This window comes from Coffea arabica, chromosome 8c (assembly GCF_036785885.1).
Source record: "Coffea arabica cultivar ET-39 chromosome 8c, Coffea Arabica ET-39 HiFi, whole genome shotgun sequence".
NCBI classification, from domain to species: Eukaryota; Viridiplantae; Streptophyta; class Magnoliopsida; order Gentianales; family Rubiaceae; genus Coffea; species Coffea arabica.
Genome location: NC_092325.1, coordinates 38745142 through 38760189, shown reverse-complemented (window position 1 = coordinate 38760189; position 15048 = coordinate 38745142). Strand labels below are relative to the sequence as shown.

The following is a 15048-nucleotide window of genomic DNA, read 5'->3' as shown; positions in this document are numbered from 1 at the left end:
GTTGGGTCCACGTGAACCGTGAGAAGCATGGGATTAAAACTCCAAAAGATTAACTTTGGTTTCGTTAATTGGGTCAAACGTTTTCTTGGCTCCTGGCAGCGCTATAAAGGAGGAAAAAAGCCAGATTTACGGGAGGGGCATTTAGTCATTAGCTTAGCTTTTGCTTTTTAAGGCCAGACGTTAGCTTTCTCGGGGGCGGCGGCTACTGAAGATATAAAAGGGCCAGATTCACGTGTAATTCGGGGGCTCAGCTTTAGTTTCCTTTTCCCATCTGAAAACATTAGAAAGCTCCGATTGTTTTATTTCGGCACGGCTGGTTCTCCATTAATGGAGAACTAGCTTCTTAATTCTAGTCAAAGGACAACTGAAGATTTGGTTCGGCAATTACTGTAAGATCTAAATTATTTTAATTATTTCCTTTATTTATTGGTATTTATATGTTTTCTACTTTTAATTATTGGTATAGCTATCGTGTATGATTGAATAGGTGCGCAATATTTAATTATTCACGTAGGCTATTTGCTAATTGGGGGTAGTTGAATCCGTAATTATTCGATTATCTCCATCCCAGTAGCAACTAGCGTAATTGGGTTTATGTCAGGGGAACATACGATCTAGTTTAAACAAACCCTCGTAGCGTATTTGTTAGTTAAGATTGGGCCTTTCTAATTATTAATGCAATCTAGAAATTAAATCCTACGGTCATACCTAGGGTTATTTCCGGGTTATAAAAATAGTTAACGGTCATACCTTAACTATCGAGAAATTAAGGAAAGGTTGGTTGTTTATCGCGTGCATGACAATTATAACTAATCTATTAATAAATGTTGGAATTATCTGTGAATCGATTATCAGTGCATGAACCATTTCTGAAGTGTACCCTTGGCTAGAGTTTCTCTAATTATTTCTTTTAATTAATTATTTTTTACATTTAATTAGTTAGCATTTAATCCTGAAAACCCCCATACTTTGAATTCTAGAAGAAACGAATTATCCCCAATCCTTGTGGATTCGACCCTACTCACCACTATATGCAAAATTTGTATTTCTCTCGAGTAGTGATTTATTATTGCACAGGTTCGGCACCTGTTAATTTTTGGCACCGTTGCCGAGGACTGGCGCTTGATTAATTTGTTTCTTTTTTAGTTCATCTTTTTTTTATGGCTACTAATATTCTGTATTTTGGTGATAGAGTGGATTTTATTTCTAGATGGGGTTATGAGACTCATGTTTTTTCTAATGATCAATAGGCTGTTGCGAATTGTGGAACTTATTTTGCCTCAGGTCAATCAACTGACATATATCCCGCATTTCAAGATGGCCCAGGTGCTCCAATCGATACTTTTGGAGATTTTTCACCTCAATATCAAACATGGTATGACCCTTATTCAAATGGGTATGATCAAGGATGGTGGGATGATTCCAATTTTAATTATGAACAAAGGTCAATAGGTTTTCAACAGCAAGAGTCTCAACAACCATCATCTATGTCAGGTATGTCTCTTGAAGAAATGATTGAATTATTAGCTACTAACACATATCAATTTCATCAGGAGACACAAGCGAGCATGCGTAACTTGGCAGATCAAATGGATCAAATGACATCTAGAATAACGCAATTGACTTCTCGAATGAGTGAAGAATTGCCTTCACAGATGATTATCGATCATGATGATGATGAGAGTGCAATTATCCTGACAAATGACATGGAGCTGCAAGAGTCTCAAGAAGAAGAAGCTAAAGATGCAGTTGAGAAGAGAATTGAAGTGGAAGAAATAGGATCCCAATATCAAATTGTTCAAGTGAATGAATTCAGTGAACAATCCCTAAATGCGGTGACATTTCCTCCATTCCTTAGTCAATATTTTTCGAACTCTTATTCTTTAAATCCTGTTAGTGAAATAGATTTTATTATGCCAGATAATTTTGAGTTTCATGACAGGAATAAGTTAAGAGTTGCAATGGAAAAATATCTCGAACCATTAAGTGTTCGTAATGGAGGAGTAAGTGAAGAACTAAGATTCTTATCGACTTGTTTAGAGGCATCTACTAATCCATGGAAGACCATACCTCGTGTGCTCAAGAATTACTCTATTTACGAGGGATATCAAGGATACATAGAAGATGAAATACTGAGACGAGCTACACGATTTTATCCTCCGTGAATAAACATGACGATGTCTAACTAAAGACATTAAAGAAAGGCGCTGCTTGGGAGGCAACCCAAGGCTTCTTTTGTTTTAGTTTTCTTATATTTTCGAAATTTTTGTTAAGTATTAGTGTCATTTAGTGGGTTGTTGTTTTGTGGCAGGAAGCTAGCAGTTAGACATGCCCACTTTCGTTGGTCACGCCTAAGGAATGAAGCTTTGGAATTGACGGTCAGAAGACTATAGCTTCCAAGGCGCGCCCACGCCTTCCAGCCTTTGCGCCAACAAAAGTCAAAGATTGACCAGGACCCTCTCTAATCCCACTTTCTACTTTTCTCTTTTCTTGTCTTGTATGGTTTTATCAATTTCCATTGTCTCAGCTTCTACTTTTCAATTTTCTTTGTTTTGTTTTAGTCCAAGGTTTCCCCCTTGTCCACCGCCGCTAGAAACTCTCTCTCTCCCCCTCGCGCCATCCATCGCACGCCGCTGCCCGCCCCACCATCACTATCTCTCTCATCAGACGACTTTCTTTGCTCACATTGGATTCTAGCCACCCCACCCTTCTCCGCCTTAGTGTCTCGCTGCACCCTCTCGGTGGTCAGGGAAGTTTCTCTCATTTTCTCCTTATACTTCATTCATCTTTTCTACATTGAGAACAATGTAGGTATTAGGTGTGGAGGGATGACTTCCATTATTATCTCCTTTTGCTTTGCTTTTAAGAAAAAAAAAAGAAACACAAAAAAAATGAAAAAAAGAAGAGGAAAATGAAGAAAAAAAAAAGAAAAAAAGTGTAGTTAGTTGACTTCTCTAGTCCTACATTTGTTGACTGCTAGAGCATGTTGCTATGATGGATTGCACAATCAAGGTGCACGGATATGTGGTTATACATACTAGTTATACATTTTGTTTTTCCTTGACAATAGTGTTGAATATTGAATATGCTGGACTTGACTCATTCTTGAAACTTTTGGGAGCTTTTGGGCCTTGTATGAGCACATTATCCTTGTTCGCTCTATTCTTGTTTGATTGAGTGGGTATCACACATGGTATTGGCATTCTAGAACTTGCTATTTTGTACATGTCAAGACCACATTTTGTTGAACTGGATGCATTTCAAATGATAAGGGCATTTAGGATTTAACCTTCTTTAACTTTCTACAAACCATGCCTTCATCTTGTCTCCCCGTAGTGAACCTATTTGAGCTTTTATCCTTCACTATTATTTGATTAGCCGTGTTTGATAACCCATGACCTTTTTAGATTTTCTTGTTTAACCTTGTGTCGTCAAGAAATGTCTGAATTCCGTTGTTTGTGCAAGGCAAATGAATCTAAGGTGGCGAGTGTTGTCGGAATAGAAGTTGTATGGTGCTCTGTGTATCTGAGATAAAAAGAAAAAAAAGGGAAGGGGGAGAAGTCGGCAATGAGCTGGTGGGTAGAAGACTCCAGCCTGCAAGGCGTGCCCACGCCTTGCAAGACATCTGCTCCATTAAAAAAAAAAAAAAAAGCTCGTGAGCAAAAGACTCCGGCCTACAAGACGTGCCCACACCTTGTGAGCCGCTTGTTCAAAAAAAAAAAAAAAGAGAGAATAGGGGAAGAGTTTTGACACTTGCACAGTGGAAATGGCAAATGAAAATGCCTTGCCCGTGAAATTTCTCTGATGAAGCGTTGTGGTGATGTGGTGGATATCAGACATTCTCTTGACATATTATACCCTATTTTTACCTTCTTATCCCGCCTTTTACCTAAGCCCTATTACAACCCTATTAAAGTCCCTTTGATTTGTATATTTAGTTCACTTTTCAGTGGTGGAGATGTGATAAATGTGCAAGCCTATGGTAATGTCATTTCCTAATGTTGATTTGAGCGTTCCTAGTATTCATACATTTTCTTGAAGGTGACGAGTATTACTGCTTATATTCTTCGGATCACCACCTATCTAGTGTATTCTAATTTTGGCGGCATTGTCAAGAATGTGGGATGCTTGTGTTAGTGTAGATTACTGCAGGACCTATCTTTTCTTGATTGTATTTCTGAACTTTGAAATGCTTGAGGGCAAGCATTGTCTAGGTGTGGAGGGATTTGATAGAGCAATTATTGGGCACATTTTGCACTGTTATTTTGTCCCAATTTTGGCTACTTACTGTGCTACGTATTGAGATTTTGCTCATATTTGATATTTGTGTGAATTGTAGGTGATTGGTGTTAAAAGTAATCTCTTGAGGCAAATTTCCAGAAGACCCTTCATTTCAGAGCGTGCCCACGCCAGAAACTGAGGAGACTCACCTAAAGGCCGGACCCGCGGGCTTGGTAGCAACAAAAGTGGGCAATTAGAAGGTTGGGTCCACGTGAACCGCGAGAAGCATGGGATTAAAACTCCAAAAGATTAGCTTTGGTTTCGTTAATTGGGTCAAACGTTTTCTTGGCTCCTGGTGGCGCTATAAAGGAGGAAAAAAGCCAAATTTACGGGAGGGGCATTTAGTCATTAGCTTAGCTTTTGCTTTTTAAGGTCAGACGTTAGTTTTCTCGGGGGCGGCGGCTACTGAAGATATAAAAGGGCCAGATTCACGTGTAATTGGGGGGCTCAGCTTTAGTTTCCTTTTCCCATCTGAAAACATTAGAAAGCTCCGATTGTTTTATTTTCGCACGGCTGGTTCTCTATTAATGGAAAACTAGCTTCTTAATTCTAGTCAAAGGACAACTGAAGATTTGGTTCGGCAATTACTGTGAGATCTAAATTTTTTTAATTATTTCCTTCATTTATTGGTATTTATATGTTTTCTGCTTTTAATTGTTGGTATAGCTATCGTGTATGATTGAATAGGTGCGCAATATTTAATTATTCACGTAGGCTATTTGCTAATTAGAGGTAGTTAAATCCGTAATTGTTCGATTATCTCCATCCCAGTAGCAACTGGCGTAATTGGGTTTATGTCAGGGGAACATACGATCTAGTTTAAACAAACCCTCGTAGCGTGTTTGTTAGTTAGGATTGGACTTTTCTAATTATTAATGCAATCTAGAAATTAAATCCTACGGTCGTACCTAAGGTTGTTTCCGAGTTAGAGAAATAGTTAACGGTCGTACCTTAACTATCGAGAAATTAAGGAAAGGTTGGTTGTTTATCGCGTGCATGACAACTATAACTAATCTATTAATAAATATTGGAATTATCTGTGAATCGATGATCAGTACATGAACCATTTCTGAAGTGTATCCTTGGCTAGAGTTTCTCTAATTATTTCTTTTAATTAATTATTTTTGCATTTAATTAGTTAGCATTTAATCCTGAAAACCTCCATACTTTGAATTCTAAAAGAAACGAATTATCTCCAGTCCTTGTGGATTCGACCCTACTCGTCACTATATGCAAAATTTGTTTTTCTCTCGAGTAGTGATTTATTATTGCACAGGTTCGGCACCTGTCACTCCACATTAGCCCACAATTTCCTCATCCATGTATATCATGTACCCCACTTTTACATGTGGCATGATTATGCTGAATTTTGATGAGCTTTGGAGATATTAGTATTATGTTCTTAGGGTTCTCAAATGGAATTTTTTTTCTTTTTTAGGTATACTACTAGATACTCAATTCTCAATGTTATAAGTTGGTAGTATTTTCACCAATCGGATTTTTGGTAACAATAAAAGTACATATTACAGTTTTCTTGGTGACAATCAAGGTACAGATGACGGTTTTCTTAGTCACACATTTAATTGTAGGTGATGATTAAGTTCATTTATCTAAAATGCGGCCAATTTCCTGTGAAATCTCACTTATGTATTTTTGCCTTCAGTATTATCTTCACTGTCCCTCAAGAAGCCTACTCGTAGATAAGGTGCATGTTTAGAGTAACAATGTCAAAACTTGATTGGTGCCGTACAGCCACCATATCAAAACTGTCCCCCTCTCAAACAATTGGCAATCGCACTTGGCTCTTCCGCTTATAAATAAAGCTGCCCAGTTTCTTGTGCCATCTCGCTCAAATATATTGGCTTTTATTACTATCTTCACTCCGTCTTGCATACTAGCAGCCTACCGTGGCTCGTGCGCATAAACTATTATGGAATTTCTGAAGCTTCTCTACTTTCTCTCTTTTCTTTTTGTGAGTGTACATTACTGAAAAAGTTAAGCTACGTTAATTTTTAGATAGATAATTTGCTCGCACTTTGGATAGTGTGCAAACTGACTGCATAACTCTTTTTCCGTATCGTGAAATATATTTCAGCTAGGAGTTGGGGCAAACCATGCAGATCTTGAAGCCTACTGGAAATCCGAGCTTCCAAACACTCCTATGCCCAAAGCTGTTAGAGACCTGCTAAAAGATGGTTTGTCTCAGAAATGGTCCTTTCCTATATCTACCGTTTACTGTGCTTCTATTGCTCGAGTTGCGTCTTTGTTTGTTTCCCTTGGATTCTGGGGGAATTGAAAGACACTCATCAAGTTCAAAACCTTAAAAAAAAAAGGAGAAATTGTAATAGAAAACTTCTAGTTTCACTTAAAACAAAACAAAAAGAAAAAGTACTTCAATAATTACAGGGGTTTTCTTGTACCGTGTTAAAAAAAAAAAAGAAAAGAAAAAGATCTAACATGCTTTTCTTTTAATAATTTTACTCTTCCATTAATCATGAGCAAGCATATGACAAGGATCTTAAAAAGGGGGATATTGCTGGAAGAATTTGCGCAGGGACATTGTAGTCCATTACCAGAAATAAAAGCTGGCCGGATTTATATGTTGTACTAATTTGTTGCTCATCCAATAAATACAGGGAAGTGGCCGGAAAGGGGCAATTTCAGGTTGAAAACATATGATGACAGCTGTAGTTTCAAACATTATTGTGGAAATCCTACTGAAGATGAGCTCCATATTGACCCAAAAGTGAAAGTCTTTTTCTTGAAAATGGACCTCAATCGCGGCTCAAGCATGAATATGAAGTTTGTTGAATCAGTGAAAAGTCCTACGGCTTTCCTGCCCCGCCAGGTTGCTAATTCGATTCCCTTCTCATCAAAATCTGTTCCTGAAATTTTGAACAAATACTCACTGAATCCACAATCACAAGATGCTAGAATTATTAAGGAAACGATAGCAGAATGCGAGGTGCCCGCAATGAAAGGAGAAGACAAGTATTGTGCGACTTCTCTCGAATCAATGGTTGATTTCACTACTTCAAAGCTGGGCAAAGATGTTCTAGCAATTTCTAACGAAGCACAGAAAACAGATCCAGAAGTCCAGAAATATGGTATTGTGTCTGTTTCCAAGTTGAACAACAACGATAAAGAAATAGTTTCTTGCCACAGGCAAAACTATTTCTACGCAGTTTTCTACTGCCACACCACACAGAATACAGATGCATATATGGTTAATTTAGTTGGTGCCGATGGAGCAAAAGTCAAAGCTGTAGCTGTTTGTCACCGGGATACGTCAGCATGGAACCCAAGGCATTTGGCTTTTCAGCTGCTGAAGGTGAAGCCAGGAACTGTTCCAATCTGCCATTTCCTTCCTGAGGATCACATTGTCTGGGTTCCGAAGCACTAAATATAGTACAGAAACATGTTAACGCTTCCCAAGTGATCTATGTTCGTTGCTCTGATGGTTTTTACGTATGTCTTCTGCAGCTTGGGAGTTCTATCCATTATGTTGCCATAATTAAATAAATCCTTGTTTAGTTTGTTCTCTACTTTGATATCAAATTATATATGTCAATCTACTATTACAAAGATGTAAGGTACCTGGTTTCATTTTTAAGTATTGTTAGTTTTCTTTTTTTTTTTTGGCGGATACGACAACTTTATATAACCTAATCTATCCTACACTAAGGGGGAGGGGGGCGAACCTAAGGAGGCCAAGAAATAATTCGGAAGGGACTGAACCATCACCGGATCAAACAGGTGCACAACACACCCACCTCACCAAGTTAGGTGGTGGCCACCAGCCCAAATGCTGGTGGTTTCCTTTTTAAGTATTGTTAGTGGTTCAGTTGTTTGGTTGATTTTTAGCTTTACTAGTTTAAATTGTACAATCATTCCTGCCTATACTACAGAACATTGTTCAATGCAGACAAAGAGGAGGGGACAGATGGATAAGAGATTCTTCTTTCCTATTCTAATAATAATAATTACAATAAATTCTTTGAATATTTGTCCCCATCAGTTTTATAGGATGTCACAGCAAAATAATCTTTCAGAATGCCAATCATTCGTTTTGAGCGGGGCAATAAACCATGCATGTGGCCAATTTTTCAGGGGCGTCGGGAAGCTGCGGGGACAGCCAAGTTTTTGATTGTTTTTAGTCCCTATGAAATTTCAAAAATTTTCATTGAAGATCTTTATTATGCTTCATTAGATTTAATGAAATTGAATTGTACACCTAACTTTTGTTTTATCAAAAATTTAAAGTTTTCCTCTTTAAATATTTTTGACCTTGCTATTTTGTTGTTAATCTGTGAAGTTCAACTTGTTATTAATTGCATTAGCATTACATGTTGATTTATTCAAAATTCTATTTACTATGCCAAGAAAATTTTTTTCAAAACTAAATACATGTGATCTATTCAATAATTAATTATTTCAATTTTTTATCTGCCAAATTTCAAATTTATGTACTTGGTCCTAAATACATGGGATCTTTTATATGTGAAGTTGAATCTAATAATTAATTTTGTATATATTCAAAAGTTTTCTCCTTAAACATATAAAACCAATACGTGCATCTAATTAGACACAAAAAAGTGATATTTCCACTCCCAAATTTGCCACTCACACTCATAGATGGCCTTTTATTCAGTAGGTGAATTTCAATATGAGAGGCTAATATAAGAGTGCAAATATCACACATCTTAGCAATAGTATGTATATGGGTATTTTCAATTTACATCCTGATCAAATATGATTGCTTTTCAGAGTTTGAGATTCGAGAATGGTCAACTTTTTCCCCTTAAGATTGTATGAATGAGAAGAATAGAGAAATGAGTAGTCATATTAATATGGGTTCACTATAAGAAATTTGGCCTTTTGTGACAACATTCTCTGCGACAAGAGAGAAAGTTGTCACAATTGAAACTTTAGTAATGACTTTTAATGTCGTCATTCTTGATCGTGGGTTCACCCATCAACAGTGACAACACGGGATAAGTCGTTACAATATGGAAGGCGCGCAACTATCCAGTGTGGCGGGAGATCACCATTGTCACAACTGGAAAACATGTTGTCACTGAAACTTGTCCTACAGTGACAACTTAAAATATCGTCACAATATGGTTGCCAGTTCTAAATTAGTGACAACAACTAGTCGTCACTGTCCAAAGCATTTATTCCCATCTCACTTTCACTAATTCTACTATGTCATCCTAATATTTTTAATATGGCCCATATGTTGTAAATAAGTTTTATTAATTCTACTATGACACCCTAACTTTTACATTTTGACCACATATACCACCTTAATTTTTTCAATATGACCCATGTGTTGTAAATAAATTTTATTAATTTTTCTATGACACCCTAACTTTTACATTTTAACCCCATATACCACCTTAATTTTTTCAATATGGCCCATGTGTTATAAATAAATTTTATTAATTCTACTATGACACCTAACTTTTACATTTTGACCCCATATACCACCTTAATTTTTTCAATATGGCCCATGTGTTGTAAATAAATTTTATTAATTCTATTATGACACCCTAACTTTTACATTTTAACTCCATATACCATCCTAATTTTTTCTATATGGCCCATACGCTACAAGTAAATTTAATTAATTATGTTATGACACCCAAACTTTTACACTTTAGCCCCTTATTTGGTAAACTAATCTCATTAACTCTACCATGACACCTTATCTTTTGCAATTTAGCCTCGTATGTGATAAAGAAAAGTTTTATTAATTCTATTATGGCACCCTATGCTTTTACACTTTAGGTTGTGTTTATCATTAGCAAAATGAGGAATGTATTGTAAAAAACAATGTTTACCTATTTTTTATTTATTCCAAACATAGCTAATACCTTGTTATAAAGTTAAAAAATATCATGAATTCTTTATTTAGTTCTCTTGACAACATATGGAAAATTACTGATTAACATAGTGTGAAAATAATGGAAGAGAATAATAAAATTTAATATGAAATTAAGTAAAAATCTTGACAATTCCATGACTGGAGTTTGTTATGTATTACAATTTACAATAATCAAATTGTTTATGGTTTATGAATCAGTACATGTATCAAATAGATTTAGTGTTTGATGCGTGTATTATTAAACTATTTTGGTTATTTGATCAACTAAACAAATTGTTTGGTGTTGTCAGACCACAATTCGTGCATAATTGATAAAATTATTAAATTGATACAAAAAATATTTGCATTGAAATATCTTTTTTTGAATCATAAACATATTTTTAAAGTGCTTGTTCCTAACTCACTTTCATTATTTCTACTATGCCACCCTAATTTTTTCAATGTGGCTTATATGCGATAAATAAATTTTATTAATCTTATTATGACACCCTAAATTTTACATTTTAGCCCCATATGTAATAAACTGATTCCATTAACTCAATCACGAGACCTTATCTTTTACAATTTAGTCTCGTATGTGATAAACCGATTTCATTAATTCTATTATGGCACCCTATCCTTTACACTTTAGTTGATGTTTTTCATTAGCAAAATGAGAAAGATATTTTAATAAAATATATATACACATTTTTATAATTGTTCCAAACTTAGCTAATAACTTGTACCGAACTTAGCTAAGGTTAAAAAATATCATGGATTCCTTATCTAATTGTCTTGACAACACATGGAAAATTATTGACTAGCATAGTGTGAAAATAATGGCAAAGAACAATAAAATTCAACATGAAATTAAGTAAAATCTTGACAATCGCATGGATGGAGTTTATTATTAATTACAATAATCACATTATATATGGTTTATAAATTGGTATTTGTACCAAATACATTTAGTGTTTTATGCATGTATTAGCAAACTATTTTGGTTAATTAATCAACTAACAGCTTGTTAGGTCTTGTCAGACCACAATTTCGTACATAATTAATAAAATTATTAAATCAATACCAAAAATATTTGCATTAAAAGATTTTTTTGAATCATAAACATATTATTAATAAGACACTAAATATTCCAAAACACTAAATTAATCCCAAAAACACTAAATTTTCCAAAAATTATCCAAAAACACTAAAATTTCAAAGTTTTAATGTAACAAATAAAGTTCCAGATACAACTTGTGAAGTAAAAAAGCCCAAAATAATAACTTTATTGTTGTGATTTTTTTTTCGAACAATAATTTGATCAATTAGCCGTACAAAAGAGGATGAAAGTGTTATTTTTTGGTCTTAGCTAAAATGGAAGCGGGAAGCTGAAAATTGAAGAAGTACATGTGCGTGAACAAAAGAAGCAGAAACGACATCGTTTTTGGTCTTTTCTCATATTTTCCCTCCACTCTACCTGCCTTCTTCACTCACAGACTCCCAGTCCCCTCACTCTCTCACTCTTTCTTCTCTCTCTAGGGTCTCTTTCTATGGCGTCAACCGCTGGGGTTTTCGGAAACCGCTGCAGAGCACTTATGGCAGCCGCTAAGACCTCCGTCGCCTCCACCACTTCTGGATCCGCCGCTGCTAAAACTTCTGGCCGCAGAAATGGCATCCTGAAGAAGCAGCCTGTCTCTCCTGCTCTCCGCTAGTTCGTTGGCGCACCTGAAACTTCCCGCACTGACGCCGTCAGGAAAGTCTGGGATTAGGTCAATTCCAAAAACCTTCAGAATCCAAACAACAAGAAAGAGATCTACTGTGATGAGAAGCTGAAGACCATATTTGAAGGCAAGGAGAAAGTTGGATTTACTGAGATTGTGAAGCTGCTTTCCAAGCATTTCCAGAAGGCTGCATAAACATTTCTTAGAAAAGATAGTCTCTCTAGTGGACAGGTAGATTTGTAATTCAGGAAGTAGAACATATCCTCTTTTGTTCTCTGTCTCTTTCTTTCCCTGCTGTTGTCTTTTTGGACGAGGGATAGTGAATTTGGTGCACAGGAAGGGTATCGTGCTGGTCCCCGTGGACCTCCTGGTAAGTTTGGTGGTGAGAAAGGTGGAGCTCTTGCAACCAGCCTGCTTTCAGGGGTTCTGGTGGAAGGCCTGGCTTTGGCCGTGGATCTGGAGGTTATGGTTCAGCACCACCAAGTTCATGCTTCTCTTAGATTCATGTTTTGCTAAATTATGTTATTTGCAATTTAGGCTCTTAGATGTTGCAGTTGAAAGTTATGCATGTTGAGATACATAGTTGATTGAGACTCTATCTACAGTTTTGGTTGCTCTAGGTCTTCAAATCAATCTAAGGAATTTCTTAAAAATATTTGGTGGCACCTTTTTTCTGGGTTTAATGGATTATACGCTGGTACTTCTTGTTACTGATAAAAAAAAAAAGGATAATCAGGAGATTGCAAAGTAAGGATTTTTATTCTTTTCATAAGGCAAAGATATAATTTGCTCGTTCTTGGCATCCTAGATTCTCTATGAATTCCTTGCGTTTGTATATTGAAGCGCTAATCTATAAATATTGAGTGGTTGATTTCTAGATATCAAATGTGATTTTTTGAATTCTTCAATCTCATTATGAGAATAATCGGATAATTTTTCTAGTAATATGCTTTCTCTTGTGTACTTAGATTATAATTTGCCCTGGTGAGTTGCTTGTAGTCATGTTAATGCAATTGTAGGAATGGTATTTTTGGCATGGACTAATGAATGTTCTGCTTTCTTTGGGTTACTTACTTGAATGTATTAACTATTAAGAGGGGAACAGAAAGAAGATTCTAACTTTTTATCTCAAACTTAGGATTAGTTATACAATGCTTAAGAATGGATATCTGATGGAACCTTGCTTTCTTCAAACTTGTGGACAAGAAGGTTGCCTATTTCATTTCCTGACATCTTCCTCTTCCCTTTGTAGTGGCTCCAATTTTTTGTGCATGAACTATAATGAGGGCATGGAAATACTGCCCTGTTCCTTTTTTTTTTCTTGTTTGTTGTGAACAACAAGTGTTTTGATGAAATTTTGTTGCTAGGTTGCCAGCTTGTGTCCGTTCATTTTTTTGGCTTTTGCCTACTACTGCCCTGCTATTAATCCTTTTTCTCCTGTTTGTAACTAATCTTTGAGAAAGCAAGAAGAGAAAAACTGTAAATGGAAGTGAGTTAGCAAGCAAACAAGAGGATGGACATCATGCTTTTATTTTCAAATCAAGTAGAGTGGTTAAAGACGTTGTTGCAAGAATATTGAGGGTACATTGCAATTCGTTGCAAATTCAATTATGTGCTACATGTGAAGATCACATAATTTAATGGCCATTTGTGCTCAAGTTGTAGTTATGCTTGACTATTTTCATTTTAACAAGTCATTGCATTCAAAAACACAATAAAATTATCAAGTGACGTGGTAACTGAGGGGAAAAAATTTTTTGGTACTTTGATGTGAAGCAATGAGTAACTTTTTAAGTTGTGCTCAATATTTGTACTATTACAGAGTGGAGTAGATTGCTAAAGTACCGGGGTAATTCTTTGTATGTTGCATATTCTGTTGAATTTGGAGTGAAACAGTCTACCATTACTTGGCCTTCTAATAAGTTCTTGCTCTAGCTTCTTCTGGTGCAAGTTTTATACGTCACAGAGATTAGTAAAGCATTTTCAATGTATTGAGTTTCCTAGCTTGTATCTTCTCCATCTCAATCTTGTGAATTGGATTTTCAGATGGATGTCACACAACGACTTGAAAAAGCTAGCCCTTTTCGGTTGCCCTTCTCTTGGCAAGAAGATTGTCTTTTCCTCTAAAGATTGCGTAGATTCTTGAAAATTCAAGACAACACTGTGAGTCGATTCCCTATCTTTTGCTATTCGTTTTGTAAACCATTTAAATTTTGTAAATGGTTGGTTTAAAACTGAAGCTAGAAAAATGTTAGTTTAGTTGTTCTCTTGTGCAGCTATTAAACTAGAAGGGATGTTTTTGATTGAAAGCATTTTCAAAACTACATAAGATATATCTGTTTTCCACATGATATATCACCTGGGACTTCAAAGGGTCGTGGGCTATGCAATTTGGAAGTTAAATGTTAAATGTTACTAAACTTTGCACCTTTGAGTTTTGAACATGGCGGCATTGGCTAGTTAAATTCTTGATGAGATGCCGCATCCTTTTCAACTATATTTTGAGATGGAACAAAATTTATAACATTCCTGCAAAACTTTTTAGAAGGAATTTGTTGTATGTAGTTGTGTTCATAACTGTGAAAAATAAATTATTGGTGTGGCTTTATTTGAATTGTTCAAAGTGATCATGTAATTGTCTTTTTCACTGCTACTGTCTTAAATTATCTCAATCATCCCACTTTTATCTATTTCAACAAATGATATTGCCTAGCACAAAGTCCCAATTTGAGTTTCCATGTAATTGTCATGTTGGATATGAATTTGAAGAGTATAGTATTAGTGATTTTTTTTCTGGCCAATATGCAAAAGTGGAATGGCAAAAGTTGTGCTTTTCGAACTTGTTCTCAGAATAAACTCGAATATGTTGATTATGCTGTTAAAAGTGCTGACCTGTTTGCAACATATGTTGATTATTCATTCAAATTCAGTAGTGTAAGGTTGTAATAGCATATTTTCTGATTAAAGTATACTCTAATGCATTTAATAGTTTATTTTCAATGCAGTCCAGCTTCATATTGATCAGGAGAAGACTATTGGATATGCTGATAGAGATGACTGAAATCTGACATTGGTGCTGTAATATATGCTTTAGTTTAGAAATCTAGTACTCTATCTCTTGGGAAGTATATGTATTGGTTATTATTACTTGAACTGATTATGTGGGATTTGGGACCCAAC

The 15048-nt window shown here is 35.7% G+C and overlaps 1 protein-coding gene across 1 annotated transcript; it reads left to right on the top strand.

The window, feature by feature from the left end:
• Positions 1 to 6095: 6095 nt before the first annotated feature.
• LOC140013707 (BURP domain protein RD22-like) lies at positions 6096 to 7868 on the top strand. Its single transcript, XM_072063601.1, has 3 exons — positions 6096 to 6253; positions 6377 to 6476; positions 6918 to 7868. Exons 1-3 carry the CDS (start codon positions 6212 to 6214, stop codon positions 7682 to 7684), a joined length of 909 nt encoding a protein of 302 aa, XP_071919702.1. The 5' UTR covers positions 6096 to 6211; the 3' UTR covers positions 7685 to 7868.
• Positions 7869 to 15048: the final 7180 nt, after the last annotated feature.

Coding starts and splice junctions, on each gene's coding strand:
- LOC140013707 (XM_072063601.1), top strand. CDS start 6,212: ATGGAATTTCTGAAGCTTCTCTACTTTCTCTCTTTTCTTTTT. Junction 6,254..6,376: donor ACTTTCTCTCTTTTCTTTTT/GTGAGTGTACAT, acceptor AATATATTTCAG/CTAGGAGTTGGGGCAAACCA. Junction 6,477..6,917: donor TAGAGACCTGCTAAAAGATG/GTTTGTCTCAGA, acceptor CAATAAATACAG/GGAAGTGGCCGGAAAGGGGC.